Source organism: Streptopelia decaocto (genome assembly GCF_964273445.1).
Source record: "Streptopelia decaocto genome assembly, contig: HAP1_SCAFFOLD_2374, whole genome shotgun sequence".
In the NCBI taxonomy this organism is placed as follows: Eukaryota; Metazoa; Chordata; class Aves; order Columbiformes; family Columbidae; genus Streptopelia; species Streptopelia decaocto.
Window position 1 is genome coordinate 1 of NW_028116411.1, and position 12,330 is coordinate 12,330.

At 62.6% G+C, this 12,330-nt stretch overlaps 1 protein-coding gene across 1 annotated transcript; it reads right to left on the reverse strand.

The window, feature by feature from the left end:
- Positions 1 to 38: 38 nt before the first annotated feature.
- Positions 39 to 12,196, reverse strand: LOC309452209 (uncharacterized protein). Its single transcript, XM_082076882.1, has 6 exons — positions 12,093 to 12,196; positions 8,297 to 8,384; positions 6,878 to 6,933; positions 1,417 to 5,312; positions 399 to 1,281; positions 39 to 248 (listed from the first exon to the last, which is right to left on the reverse strand). The coding sequence occupies exons 4-5, from the start codon at positions 4,991 to 4,993 to the stop codon at positions 614 to 616; spliced, it is 4,245 nt and encodes a 1,414-aa protein (XP_081933008.1). The 5' UTR covers positions 4,994 to 5,312; positions 6,878 to 6,933; positions 8,297 to 8,384; positions 12,093 to 12,196; the 3' UTR covers positions 39 to 248; positions 399 to 613.
- Positions 12,197 to 12,330: the final 134 nt, after the last annotated feature.

The following is a 12,330-nucleotide window of genomic DNA, read 5'->3' on the forward strand; positions in this document are numbered from 1 at the left end:
TATGGGGACCCCAATATCTATGGGGCACTCAACCTCCTATGGGCCCCCCCATATTCTATAGGGCCCCCCCCAATATCTATGGGCCCTCCCATCTCCTCTAGGGCCCCCCCATATTCTATGGGGCCCCCCAATCTCCTATAGGGTCTCCCCACTTCCTATGGAGCCCCCCCTATATCTATGGGACCCCCAACCTCCTCTAGGGGCCCCCATATTCTATAGGGCCCCCCATTTCCTATGGGGCCCCCAACCTCCTCTAGGGCCCCCCATACTCTATAGGGTCCCCCCACACTCTATGGGGCTCCCCCAATATCTATGGGGCCCTCAACTCTTCTGGGCCCCCCCATATTCTATAGGGCCTCCCACATTCTATGGGGCCCCCCATATCTATGGACCCCAACCTCCTCTAGGGCCCCCCCAGATTCTATAGGGCTCCCCCACATTCTATGGGGTCCCCCCTATATCTATGGGGCTCCCTCAATATCTATGGGGCCCTCAACTCTTCTGGGCCCCCCCAGATTCTCTAGGGCCCCCCACATTCTATGGGGTCCCCCCCTATATCTATGGGGCCCCCTCGATTCTATGGGGCCCCTCCCCCTCCGCCCCCCCCCCCCGCTCAGGTCCCGCCCCCCGCGTTCCGGGGTCTCTCCCCTCCCCCTCCCCCTCCCCCCCCCCCGGGGAAAGTGAAAGTTGGGGGAGCGGGGAGGGGGGTGGGGGAGGGGTGGGGGTCGCCCCTCCCCCCCCGCCAGGAAGCCCTCGCGCAGGGGGAGGGGGAGGGGGAAGGGGAAGGGAAAGGGCAGCAGGCGGGGGGGGAGGGGCAGGGGGAAGGGGGGGGGAGGGGCGGGGGGGGATCCCCTCCCCCCCTCCTCAGCAGAGCCAATGGTTGGTCCTGAACCGGGAACCCCCCGCTGGGCCCTGGGGTCACCCCGGGGTCAGCCGGGGTCACGGGGGGGTCAACCGGGGTCACGGCGGGGTCAGCGGGACACTTGTCACCCAGGGTCAGCCTGGGGTCACGTGGGGTCAGCCCAAGGTCACGTGGGGTCATCCCGGGGTCACTATGACACTTGTCACCTGGGGTCACCACTGGGTCACAGGGGGTCATCCCTGGGTCACGTGGGGTCACCCCCAGGTCACCGGGACACTTGTCACCCGGGGTCACCCTCAGGTCACATGGGGTCACCCCTGGGTCACCCGGACACTTGTCACCCGGTGTCACCCCCATGTCACCCGTTGTCACCCTCAGGTCACATGGGGTCACCCCGGGGTCACCGTGACACTTGTCACCTCGTGTCACCCATGTGTCACCCGCTGTCACCCCATGGTGACCGTGACCCTTGTCACCTGTTGTCACCCTCAGGTCACGTGGGGTCACCCCATGGTCACCGTGACCCTTGTCACCCGCTGTCCCCCCCACATCACCCGGTGTCACCCTGGGGTCACCGTGACACTTGTCACCCGCTGCCACCCCCACATCACCCACCACCTCCCTGGTGTCACCGTGCCCCTTGTCACCCGTTGTCACCCCCGCGCCACCCCCACCCCCCCCCATGTCCAGCGGGGGGGGGCAGGCGATGCCGCTGGGGGGGGGCGACCCCTGCGCCCCCCCCGCTGTCCCCCCCCGGTGGCGCCGGTTGTGCCGCGTCAGCGCGGCCGCCGTCCGGCACACTTTGCCGCAGCGGCCGCACCGGAAGCGCCGGGACGGGGGGCGCCCGGGGCGGGGGGCGGGGACAACGGGGGGACCCCCCTCCCCCACCCCCACATCCCCCCCCGCGTCCCCCCGCGTCCCCTCCGGTCCCCTCCGCCGCTTCCGCCGCCCCGCGCGGCTGTTCCCGCACACCCCGCGTTCATTGTCACCCCCGTTGTCACCCTCACCGTCGCCCCCGTTGTCACCGTCACCGTCGTCACCGCGCGCCTTGCGGCGCCACCTCTTGGCTTTGCCTCCCGCCGCCGCCCTCCGCCTGTGCGGCCGCCTGTTGGCCCCCCCGGCGGCGTCACCGTCACCGTCACCGTCACCCACGGCGAAGCGCCGCTTGACCAGGGCCTCGTCGCCGATGCGCACGGTGATGCAGCACAGCGGCGCCCGCCCCTCCCCCGCGCCCGCGCACGCCGGTTTGGCCACGTACGTCATGGTGCGGGTGACACCGGGTGACACCCGCGTCACCGCCTCCGGCGCCGCCGCCGCCGCGCGTTGTGCCGCGATGTAATCGCGCAGCACCTGCTTCTTCATGGGCGGCGTCGTCACCGGCGTCCCCGGCGCCCCCGTTGTTGTCACCCGCTCGCCCCCCGCAACACCCGCCGCCGCGACCCCGCTCGCCCGCCCGAACGCGATGACCGAGGCCGGCTGCGGCGTCACCGCGAGCGCCCCCGCCGCCGTCACCGCGACCGGCGCCACCGTCACCGCGTCCTGGGTGTACGTCCGGTATGGCCGCTTGTTGCCGCGCGCCGGCAGCAGCCGGTACAGCTTGAGCGCGTTGAGCTTGGGCCTGTAGCCGCCGTTGGGGGTCTTTTCCGACGCCAACAGCGCCGGGTTGACGCCGTGGAGGGTCTTCTGGTGGCTCTTGAGGTTGTAGTAGGTGACGAAGGTGTCCCAGCAGAAGCCGCACTGGTACCGGCGCTCGCCGGTGTGCCACACCTCGTGCTTGGTGCGGTACTCGGCCAGCGCGAACACCTTGTCGCAGAAGCGACAGGGGTACGACCGGCGCCACGAGTGGACGTTGCTGTGGCGCTTCAGGCTGGACAGGGTGACGTAGGAGCGGTGACACACGGTGCAGGTGTAGGCGGCGGTGACGCGGGGGGGGAGCGGCGCGGTGTGGCCGGTTGTTGTTGGCAACCGGGGTCTGTCCGGCGCGGTGTGGGCGTCTGGTGGTGGCAATGGGTGTCTGTCTGGTGGTGTCACGGTGTGTCCGCCCATCAATGTATGGCCATCGGGTGTTGTCACGGTGTGTCCACCCATCAGTTTGTGGCCATCTGTTGTTGTCACCGGGTGTGCACCCATCGCTTTGTAGCCATTTGGTGGTGTCACCAGGTGTCCGCCTGTTGTTGTCACCGGGTGTGCACCCATCACTTTGTGTCCATCTGGTGGTGTCACCGTGTGTCCACCCATCAGTTTATGGCCATCTGGTGTTGTCACTGGGTGTCCGCCTGTTGGTGTCACCGGGTGTGCACCCATCACTTTGTGCCCATCTGTTGTTGTCACCGTGTGTCCACCCATCAGTTTATGGCCATCTGGTGATGTCACCGGGTGTCCACCTGTTGTTGTCACCGGGTGTGCACCCATCGCTTTGTGTCCATTTGGTTGTGTCACCAGGTGTCTGTCCAGTGCGGTGTGGACATCTGGTGTTGTCACCGGGTGTCTGTCCGTTGTTGTCACCAGGTGTGCACCCATCACGTTGTGTCCATCTGGTGTTGTCACCGTGTGTCCACCCATCACTTTATGGCCATCTGGTGGTGTCACCGGGTGTCCGCCTGTTGTTGTCACCGGGTGCGCACCCATCACTTTGTGTCCATTTGGTGGTGTCACTGGGTGTTCGCCTGTTGTTGTCAATGGGTGTGCACCCATCACTTTGTGTCCATCTGGTGGTGTCACCGGGTGTCCATCTGTCGTTGTCACCGGGTGTCCCCCCATCAGTTTGTGTCCATTTGGTGGTGTGACTGTGTGTCTGTCTGTCAGTGTCACCACGTGTCCCCCCATCACTTTGTGTTCATCTGGTGGTGTCACCGGTTGTCCCCCCATCACTTTGTGTCCGTCTGTTGTTGTCACCACATGTCCACCCATCGCTTTGTGTCCATCTGTCATTGTCACCGTGTGTCTGTCCGGCACGGTGTGGCCATCTGGTGTTGTCACCGGGTGTCCGTCCGTCGGCGTCACCGTGTGTCCACCCACCACTCTGTGTCCGTCTGTTGTTGTCACCAGGTGTCCACCCATCAGTTTGTGTCCATTTGGTGGTGTCACCGTGTGTCTGTCCGGCACGGTGTGGCCGCCTGTTGTTGTCACCGGGTGTCTGTCCGTCATTGTCACCATGTGTCTACCCATCACTTGATGTCCATTTGGTGTTGTCACCGTGTGTCTGTCTGTCATTGTCACCACGTGTCCACCCATCACCTTGTGTCCGTTTGGCGGTGTGACCGTGTGTCCGTCCGTCGCTTTGTGTCCGTCTGTTGTTGTCACTGCGTGTCCACCCATCGCTTTGTGTCCATTTGGTGTTGTCACCGCGTGTCCATCTCTTGTTGTCACCGCGTGTCTGTCCATCGCTTTGTGTCCATCTGTCATTGTCACCGTGTGTCCACCCGTCGCCGTGTGTCCGCCTGTTGTCACCGTACATCCATCCATTGCCGTGTGTCCGTCCGTCGTCACCACGCATCCACCTGTTGCCGTGTGTCCGTCTGTTGTCACCGTGTGTCCATCCATCGCTGTCTGTCCATCCATCGTCACCGTGCGTCCACCTGTTGCCGTGTGTCTGTCCATTGTCACCATGCGCCCGTCCGTCTCTGTGTGTCCATCCGTTGTCACCGCGCGTCCACCTGTTGCCGTGTGTCCGTCTGTTGTTGCCGTGCGTCCATCCGTTGTTGCCGCGTGTCCATCCGTTGCCGTGCGTCCATCCGTTGTCACCATCCATCCGCCCACCGCCGCGTGTCCACCCGTTGTTGCCGTGCGTCCGCCTGTTGTCACCGCGCGTCCATCCGCCGTCACCGTCCGTCCGTCCGCCCCCGCCGCCCCTCCCCCGCGGCGCCGCAGCCAAATGGCCTTTTTCCCATGGGGCCGCGGCGCCGCGGTTGACCCGGTGTCATTGTCACCCGCCTTGTCACCCGCCTTGTCACCCGCACACGCCCCCTCGTGCGCCTGCAGCCGCAGGTGAGCGCGCCGGTGCAGCCCCAGCGCCGCCGCCGTGCCGAACCCGCGCCCGCACAACCCGCACCGCAACACCGGCACCCCCGCAACACCCGCGCCGGCCGGCTGTGCCGCCGCCGCGCGCGACAGATCCATGGGGCCGTCCATCCGGGGCGGGGGGGTCGCTATGGGGCGCAGGGAGGAGCCCGAGCGCCGCCCCACGGCGCCCGGTTGGCGTGCGGGTGACGGCGACAACAGCCGCGGGGTGTCGATGGGGTTGAGGGTGTTGGAGATGACGGTGGTACCGACGACAGCCGGTGGCACGGTGACGCTGGATCCGGGGTCCCTGGCGGTGATGGTGACGGTGACGCCGGTGGTGACGGTGACGCCGGTGACACTGGTGACGGTGACACCGCGCGTTCAGCTCCGGCAGCGCTGAGCGGCTCCGAGCGGCGTCCGGTGGCTCCGACACCGCAGCCAACAGCGCCTGCGGGACAAACGTGTGGGGCCCGGACGCCTGGGTCCAATATCTGGGGTCTCCCAGACGCCTGGGTCCACTAGTGGGGATCACCCAAGTCACCTACTTTGGTGTCAACCGGACGCCTGGGTCCACTATTTGGGGTCAGATGGGTCTCCTATTTGGGGTTACCCGGACGCCTGGGTCCACTATTGGGGGTCCCCAGAATCGCCTATTTTGGTGTCACCCGGACGCCTGGGTCCACTATTCTGGGCACATTTGGACTCTGGGGTCCCTTCTATGGGGTCACCCGGATGCCTGGGTCCAATATTTGGGGTCCCCCGAGTCACCTACTTTGGGGTCACCCGGACGCCTGGGTCCAATATTTAGACTCAGATAGGTCCACTATTTGGGGTCACCCGGACGCCTGGGTCCAATATTTGGGGTCCCCCGAGTCACCTATTTTGGTGTCACCCGAATGCCTGGGTCCAATATTTGGGGTCCCCCGAGTCACCTACTTTGGGGTCAACCGGACGCCTGGGTCCACTATTTGGGGTCACCCGGACACCTGGGTCCACTAGTGGGGGTCCCCTGAGTCACCTATTTTGGTGTCACCCGGACGCCTGGGTCCAATATTTAGAGTCAGATAGGTCTCCTATTGGGGGTCACCCGGACGCCTGGGTCCAATATTTGGGGTCACCCGGACACCTGGGTCCAATACTGGTTGTCACCCGGACGCCTGGGTCCACTATTTTGGGGACATTTGGACTCTGGGGTCCCCTCTATGGGGTCACCCGGATGCCTGGGTCCACTATTCTGGGGACATTTGGACTCTGGGGTCCCTTCTACAGGGTCACCCGGATGCCTGGGTCCACTATCGGGGGTCACCCGGACGCCTGGGTCCCTTCAGTGGGTGCTCGAGTGTCCCCACGCTCCCCAGCCCCACACATCGGGGTCTCCAGCCCCACTGACCACCCCCCCCATGCTGTGGGTCTGGAGGTCACTGCCCCACATCCCGGCCCCATATCCCAGCCCCATATCCCAGCCCCCCATCCCAGCCCCCCATCCCAGCCCCCCATCCCGGCCCCACATCCGGTCCCGGCCGCTCCGGTTTCCCCTCCCCCCCCCCGGCTCCATTTTGTCGCAGCCGCTGCCGACGGAGCCGCAAAATGGCGGCGGGAACCGCGACCCACGGATCGACCCCCGGATTGACCCCCGACCCACAGATTGACCCACGGAGTGACCCACGGGGTGACCCCTGTCCCCCCAACCTGCCCCCCCCCCCCAATCCATGGGGCAGGATCGGGCCCCTCCCAGCTCTATGGGGCAGGATCAGCCCCCCTTGGTTCCTATGGGGCAGGATCTGCTCCCCCCACCAGTTCTATGGGGCAGGACCACCCTGGTTTCTATGGGGCAGAACCACCCCCCATTCTATGGGGCAGGATCCCCCCTGTTCTATGGGGCAGGATCACTCCTGACCTATGGGGCAGGATCCCCCCTGTTTCTATGGGGCAGGATGACCCCCATTCTATGGGGCAGGACCCCCCCGATCCATGGGGCAGGACCACCCCCCATTTCTATGGGGCGCCCCCTACCTGTGTGCTGGGGCCTCATGGACACACTGTGGGGGGGGTGGGGCCGGCAGCGCCTCCTGCAGGGGGACGAGAGCGGGTTCGGAACGGGGGTCACCCGGATGGGGGGGGACATGGGGGTGACAACAGCAACACCCGGACGTGGGGTTATGGGGGGTGTTGGGGTGATGGGAACAACCGGACACAGGGGGACATGGGGGTGACAAGAACAACTGGACATGGGGGTGATGGGGGTTATGGGGGTGACAACAGCAACACCCGGACGTGGGGTTATGGGGGGTGTTGGGGTGACAGGAACAACCAGACATGGGGGGACATGGGGGTGACAACAGCAACACCTGGATGTGGGGGGACATGGGGGTGACAAGAACAACCGGACATGGGGGTGATGGGGGTGATGGGGGTGACAACAACAACACCTGGACGTGGGGTTATGGGGGGTGTTGGGGTGACGAGAACAACTGGACATGGGGGGACATGGGGGTGACAACAGCAACACCCAGATGTGGGGTTATTGGGGGTGGGGGTGACAAAAACAACTGGATATGGGGGTGTTGGGGTGACAGGAACAACCAGATGTGGGGGGACATGGGGGTTATGGGGGTGACAAGAACACCCGGCTATGGGGACATTGGGGTGACAAGAATAACCAGACATGGGGGTGACAAGAACACCTGGATAGTGAGTTATGGGGGTGACAAGAACAGCCAGATATGGGGACATTGGGGTGACAAGAACAACCGGATATGGGGGTGTTGGGGGTGGGGGTGACAAGAACACCTGGATGTGGGGGGACATGGAGGTATTGAGGGGGTGGGGGAAGGGAGGACCTGCGACTGTTGCCGGGCAGAAAAGGGACACCCGGTGACACAATGTGTGTGGGGTGACGGAATTGGGGGTGACAATGTGATGGGGGTGACAAAATGGGGGGGGGAGGGTCACAGGTGACAAAGTGGAGACGGGTGACAATGGGGGGTGACAATGGGGGGGTGACAAAATGGAACTGGGGGACAATGTGGCAATGGGGGACAATGGGGGGTGACAATGGGGGGGACAAAGTGCCGGCGGGTGACAAGATGGTGCCGGGTGTGACGTCATCAGCCGGTGGTGACATCACAGGGGGAACACGAGGGAACACCCCCGGCCCCTCCCCCACCTGGGGGTGACCCCAAGTGTCACATATTGGGGGGGGGGGGAGGGGGTCGTGATGACGTCACCGCGCGGTGACACCCCCGGGGGTTGTTTGTTGTCAGCCGGTTGTTGCCATGACAACACCCCCCCCCCCCCCCCCCCCGGGAAAGCCCCTTTGGAGCCGCAGCCAATCAGCAAGCGGAGACGCGTCGGCTCCGCCCCCTCCGCGTCACAGCGCCCGGCGGCCAATGGGAGACGAGGAGGCGGGGGTGGTGACGTCACAGGGCTCACCTGGATGCTCATTGGCTGGGCTGGAAGTGACGTCAGGATCCCCGTTCAGACCACGAGCCCTCGCGGCTCTTAAAGGGACAGGAGGAGCCTGCGGGGTGACGTGAGAGTGACGTCACTGTGACGTCATGGTGACGTCAGGGGTGGGGGGGGCACCCCGGGGTGGGGGGGGACATGAGTGTGTGTGACACGGACACATGGATGTGACACCCAAAACAACAGGCGGACAAACAACCCACGGACAACCGGACACAAACAACACACAGACAACCGGACATGGACACACGGACACACGACCACGTGTGGACAAACAACCGCGCAGGGACACACACACGGACACAAACAACACACACACAGACAAACAACCGCACACGAACAACCGCAAATGGACACACGGACACTCGACACACGGACACAGAACCGCACGTGGACACACGGACACACATGAACAACCCGCACGGACAAACAACCTGCACACGGACACATGGACACACACAAACGACCCCCCTGCAGATGCACAACCGCACAGATGTGACACACACGGACACACAACCGCACACGGACACACAATCACACACAGACACACGGACAAACAACCCACATGGACACACGGACACATAAACAACCGCACTCGGACACACGGACACACAATCACGCACAGACACACGGACACACACGGACGCACAAACAACCTGCACGGACACACGGACACAAACAACGCACACGGACACACGGACACATGGACACACACAACCACACACAGACACACAGACACATACAACCACACACAGACACACAGACACATACAACCACACACAGACACACAGACACACAGACACTTGACACACACGGACACACGGACGCACATAAACAGCCGCACTTGGACACACAACCGCACACGGACAAACAACCCACACGGACACATGGACACACGTGAACAAGCGCACACGGTGCACAGTCGCACACACGTAAACAACCCCCACACGGACACAAACAACCGCACACGGACACACGGATGCTTGACACACACAGACACACGGACACACATAAACAACCCTCATGGACACACGGACACACAAACAACCGCACACAGACACACGGGCACATAAACAACCCACACGGACACACGCGAACAAGCGCACACGGGTGCACAGTCGCACACACGTAAACAACTACACTCGGACACACGGACACACGTAATCAACTTGCACAGACGCATGGACACTTGACACACACAGACACACATGAACAACCGCACACGGGGCACAGTCGCACACGTGTAAACAACCCGCACACGGATGCAACAACCACACACAGACACACGGACGCACATAAACAACCTGTATGGACACACAGACACACGTGAACAAGCGCACGGGTGCACAGTCGCACACACGTAAACAACCCGCACACAAACAACCGCACATGGACACACGGACAACACACACGGACACACAGACACGCAAACAACCCGCACGGACACACGGACACACGTGAACAAGCACACACGGATGCACAGTCGCACACACGTAAACAGCCGCACTCGGACACACGGACACACAAACAACCACACACAGACACACGGACACACACGGACACACGGACACACACGGACACACGAACAACCACATACGGACACACAGACACATGGACACGCAAACAACCCACACGGACACACGGACACACAGGAACAAGCGCACACGGGCGCACAGTCGCACACACGTAAACAACCGCACTCGGACACACGGACACTTGACACACACAGACACACGGACACACTTAAACAACCTCACTCGGACACACGGACACACACAACCCACACGGACACACGGACGACACACGTGGACACACGGACGCACATAAACAACCACACTCGGACACACGGATACACAACCGCACACGGACAAACAACCCGCAGAGACACACGGACGCACAAACAACCCGCACAGACACACGGACGCACGCAGACACAAACAACCACACGCGGACACACGGACGCACATAAACAACCGCACTCAGACACATGGACAAACAACCCACGCAAAGACACACGGACACACAAACAACCCACACGGACACATGGACACACAGACAACACACACAGACACACGGACACACGCGGACACACGGACGCACACAAACAACCCGCACAAAGACACACAGACACACAAACAACCCAAATGGACACACAGACAACACACACGGACACACGCGGACACACGGACACACACAAACAACCGCACACGGACACACGGACACACAAACAACCCAAATGGACACACAGACAACCACACACAGACACACATAAACAACCGCACACGGACAAACAACCCGTGCAAAGACACACGGACACACAAACAACCCACACAGACACACGGACACACTGACAACACACATGGACACACGGACACACACAAACAACCTGCGCAAAGACACACGGACACACAAACAACCCACACGGACACACGGACACACAGACAACACACACAGACACATACAAACAACCGCACATGGACACACAAACAACCACACAGACACACGGACACACACAAACAACCGCACACGGACACACAAACAACCACACAGACACACGGACACACACAAACAACCGCACACGGACACACGGACAAACAACCCGCGCAAAGACACACGGACGCACAAACAACCCACACGGACACATGGACACACAGACAACACACATGGACACACGGACACACACAAACAACCTGCGCAAAGACACACGGACACACAAACAACCCAAATGGACACACAGACAACACACACGGACACACGCGGACACACGGACGCACACAAACAACCGCACACGGACACACGGACACACAAACAACCCAAATGGACACACAGACAACCACACACGGACACACATAAACAACCGCACGCGGACAAACAACCCGTGCAAAGACACACGGACACACAAACAACCCACACGGACACACGGACACACAGACAACACACATGGACACACGGACACACACAAACAACCTGCGCAAAGACACACGGACACACAAACAACCCAAATGGACACACGGACACACAGACAACACACACAGACACATACAAACAACCGCACACGGACACACAAACAACCACACAGACACACGGACACAAACAACCGCAGACGGACACACGGACAAACAACCCGCACAGACACACGGACACACGGACGCACACAAACAACCCAAATGGACACACAGACAACACACACAGACACATACAAACAACCGCACACGGACACACGGACAAACAACCCGCGCAAAGACACACGGACGCACAAACAACCCACACGGACACACGGACACACAACCAACCACACACGAACACACATAAACAACCGTACACGGACACACGGACACACAAACAACCCACACGGACACACACAACCAACCACACAGACACAGACACCCCCCCCGCAACAGTCGCACCCCAAAACCCCATTTCCCGGGGAGGGGGGGGGAGGGGTCGGTGCCATTTGGGGGTCCCGGGGGGGGGAATTGGGGACATTGGGGACATCGGGGGGTCCCCAAGGGGCCCCGGGGGGTGTTGGGGACATTGTGGGGGGGTGTTTGTGTCACTTTGTGAGCGGGGGGGGGGGAGGGGCTGTCACCCCCCCGGGGTCCCCCGGGGTGGGGGGGAGGGGCGGGGGGGCCCGATCCTGTGGGGGGAGGGACGTGGGGGAGGGGGAGCCCGGGGTCGGGGGGTTTTGGGGGGTGGGGGAGGGTCCGTGTGACCCGCGGGGCGGGGGGGGGAGGGGAGGGGGAGGGGGAGGGGGGGTCGTTACCGGGGCCGCTCCGGCCGCGGGTCCGTGTGTCCGTGGGGCGGGTGGTTTGTCCGTGGGTCCGTCCGTCCGTGGGTCCGTTCGTCGGTTCGTTCGCGTCGCGGCGGCGGCGCAAAGATGGAGGCGGAACCGGGGGGGGGAGCGGGGACACGGGGGGGACACGGGACACGGGACGGGGGGACACGGACACGGGGGGGACACGGGGGGGACACGGGACACGGGACGGGGGGACACGGACACG

Bases quoted from the DNA above. Each gene is read 5' to 3' on its own strand.
- LOC309452209 (XM_082076882.1), bottom strand. From the start codon at position 4,993: ATGGACGGCCCCATGGATCTGTCGCGCGCGGCGGCGGCACAGCCGGCC. The intron at 1,282-1,416 runs GTGATGTGGGGG...GGGTGACACGAG, and splicing joins TGACCCCAGGGTGACACCGG to GTGACAAGTGTCACGGTGAC.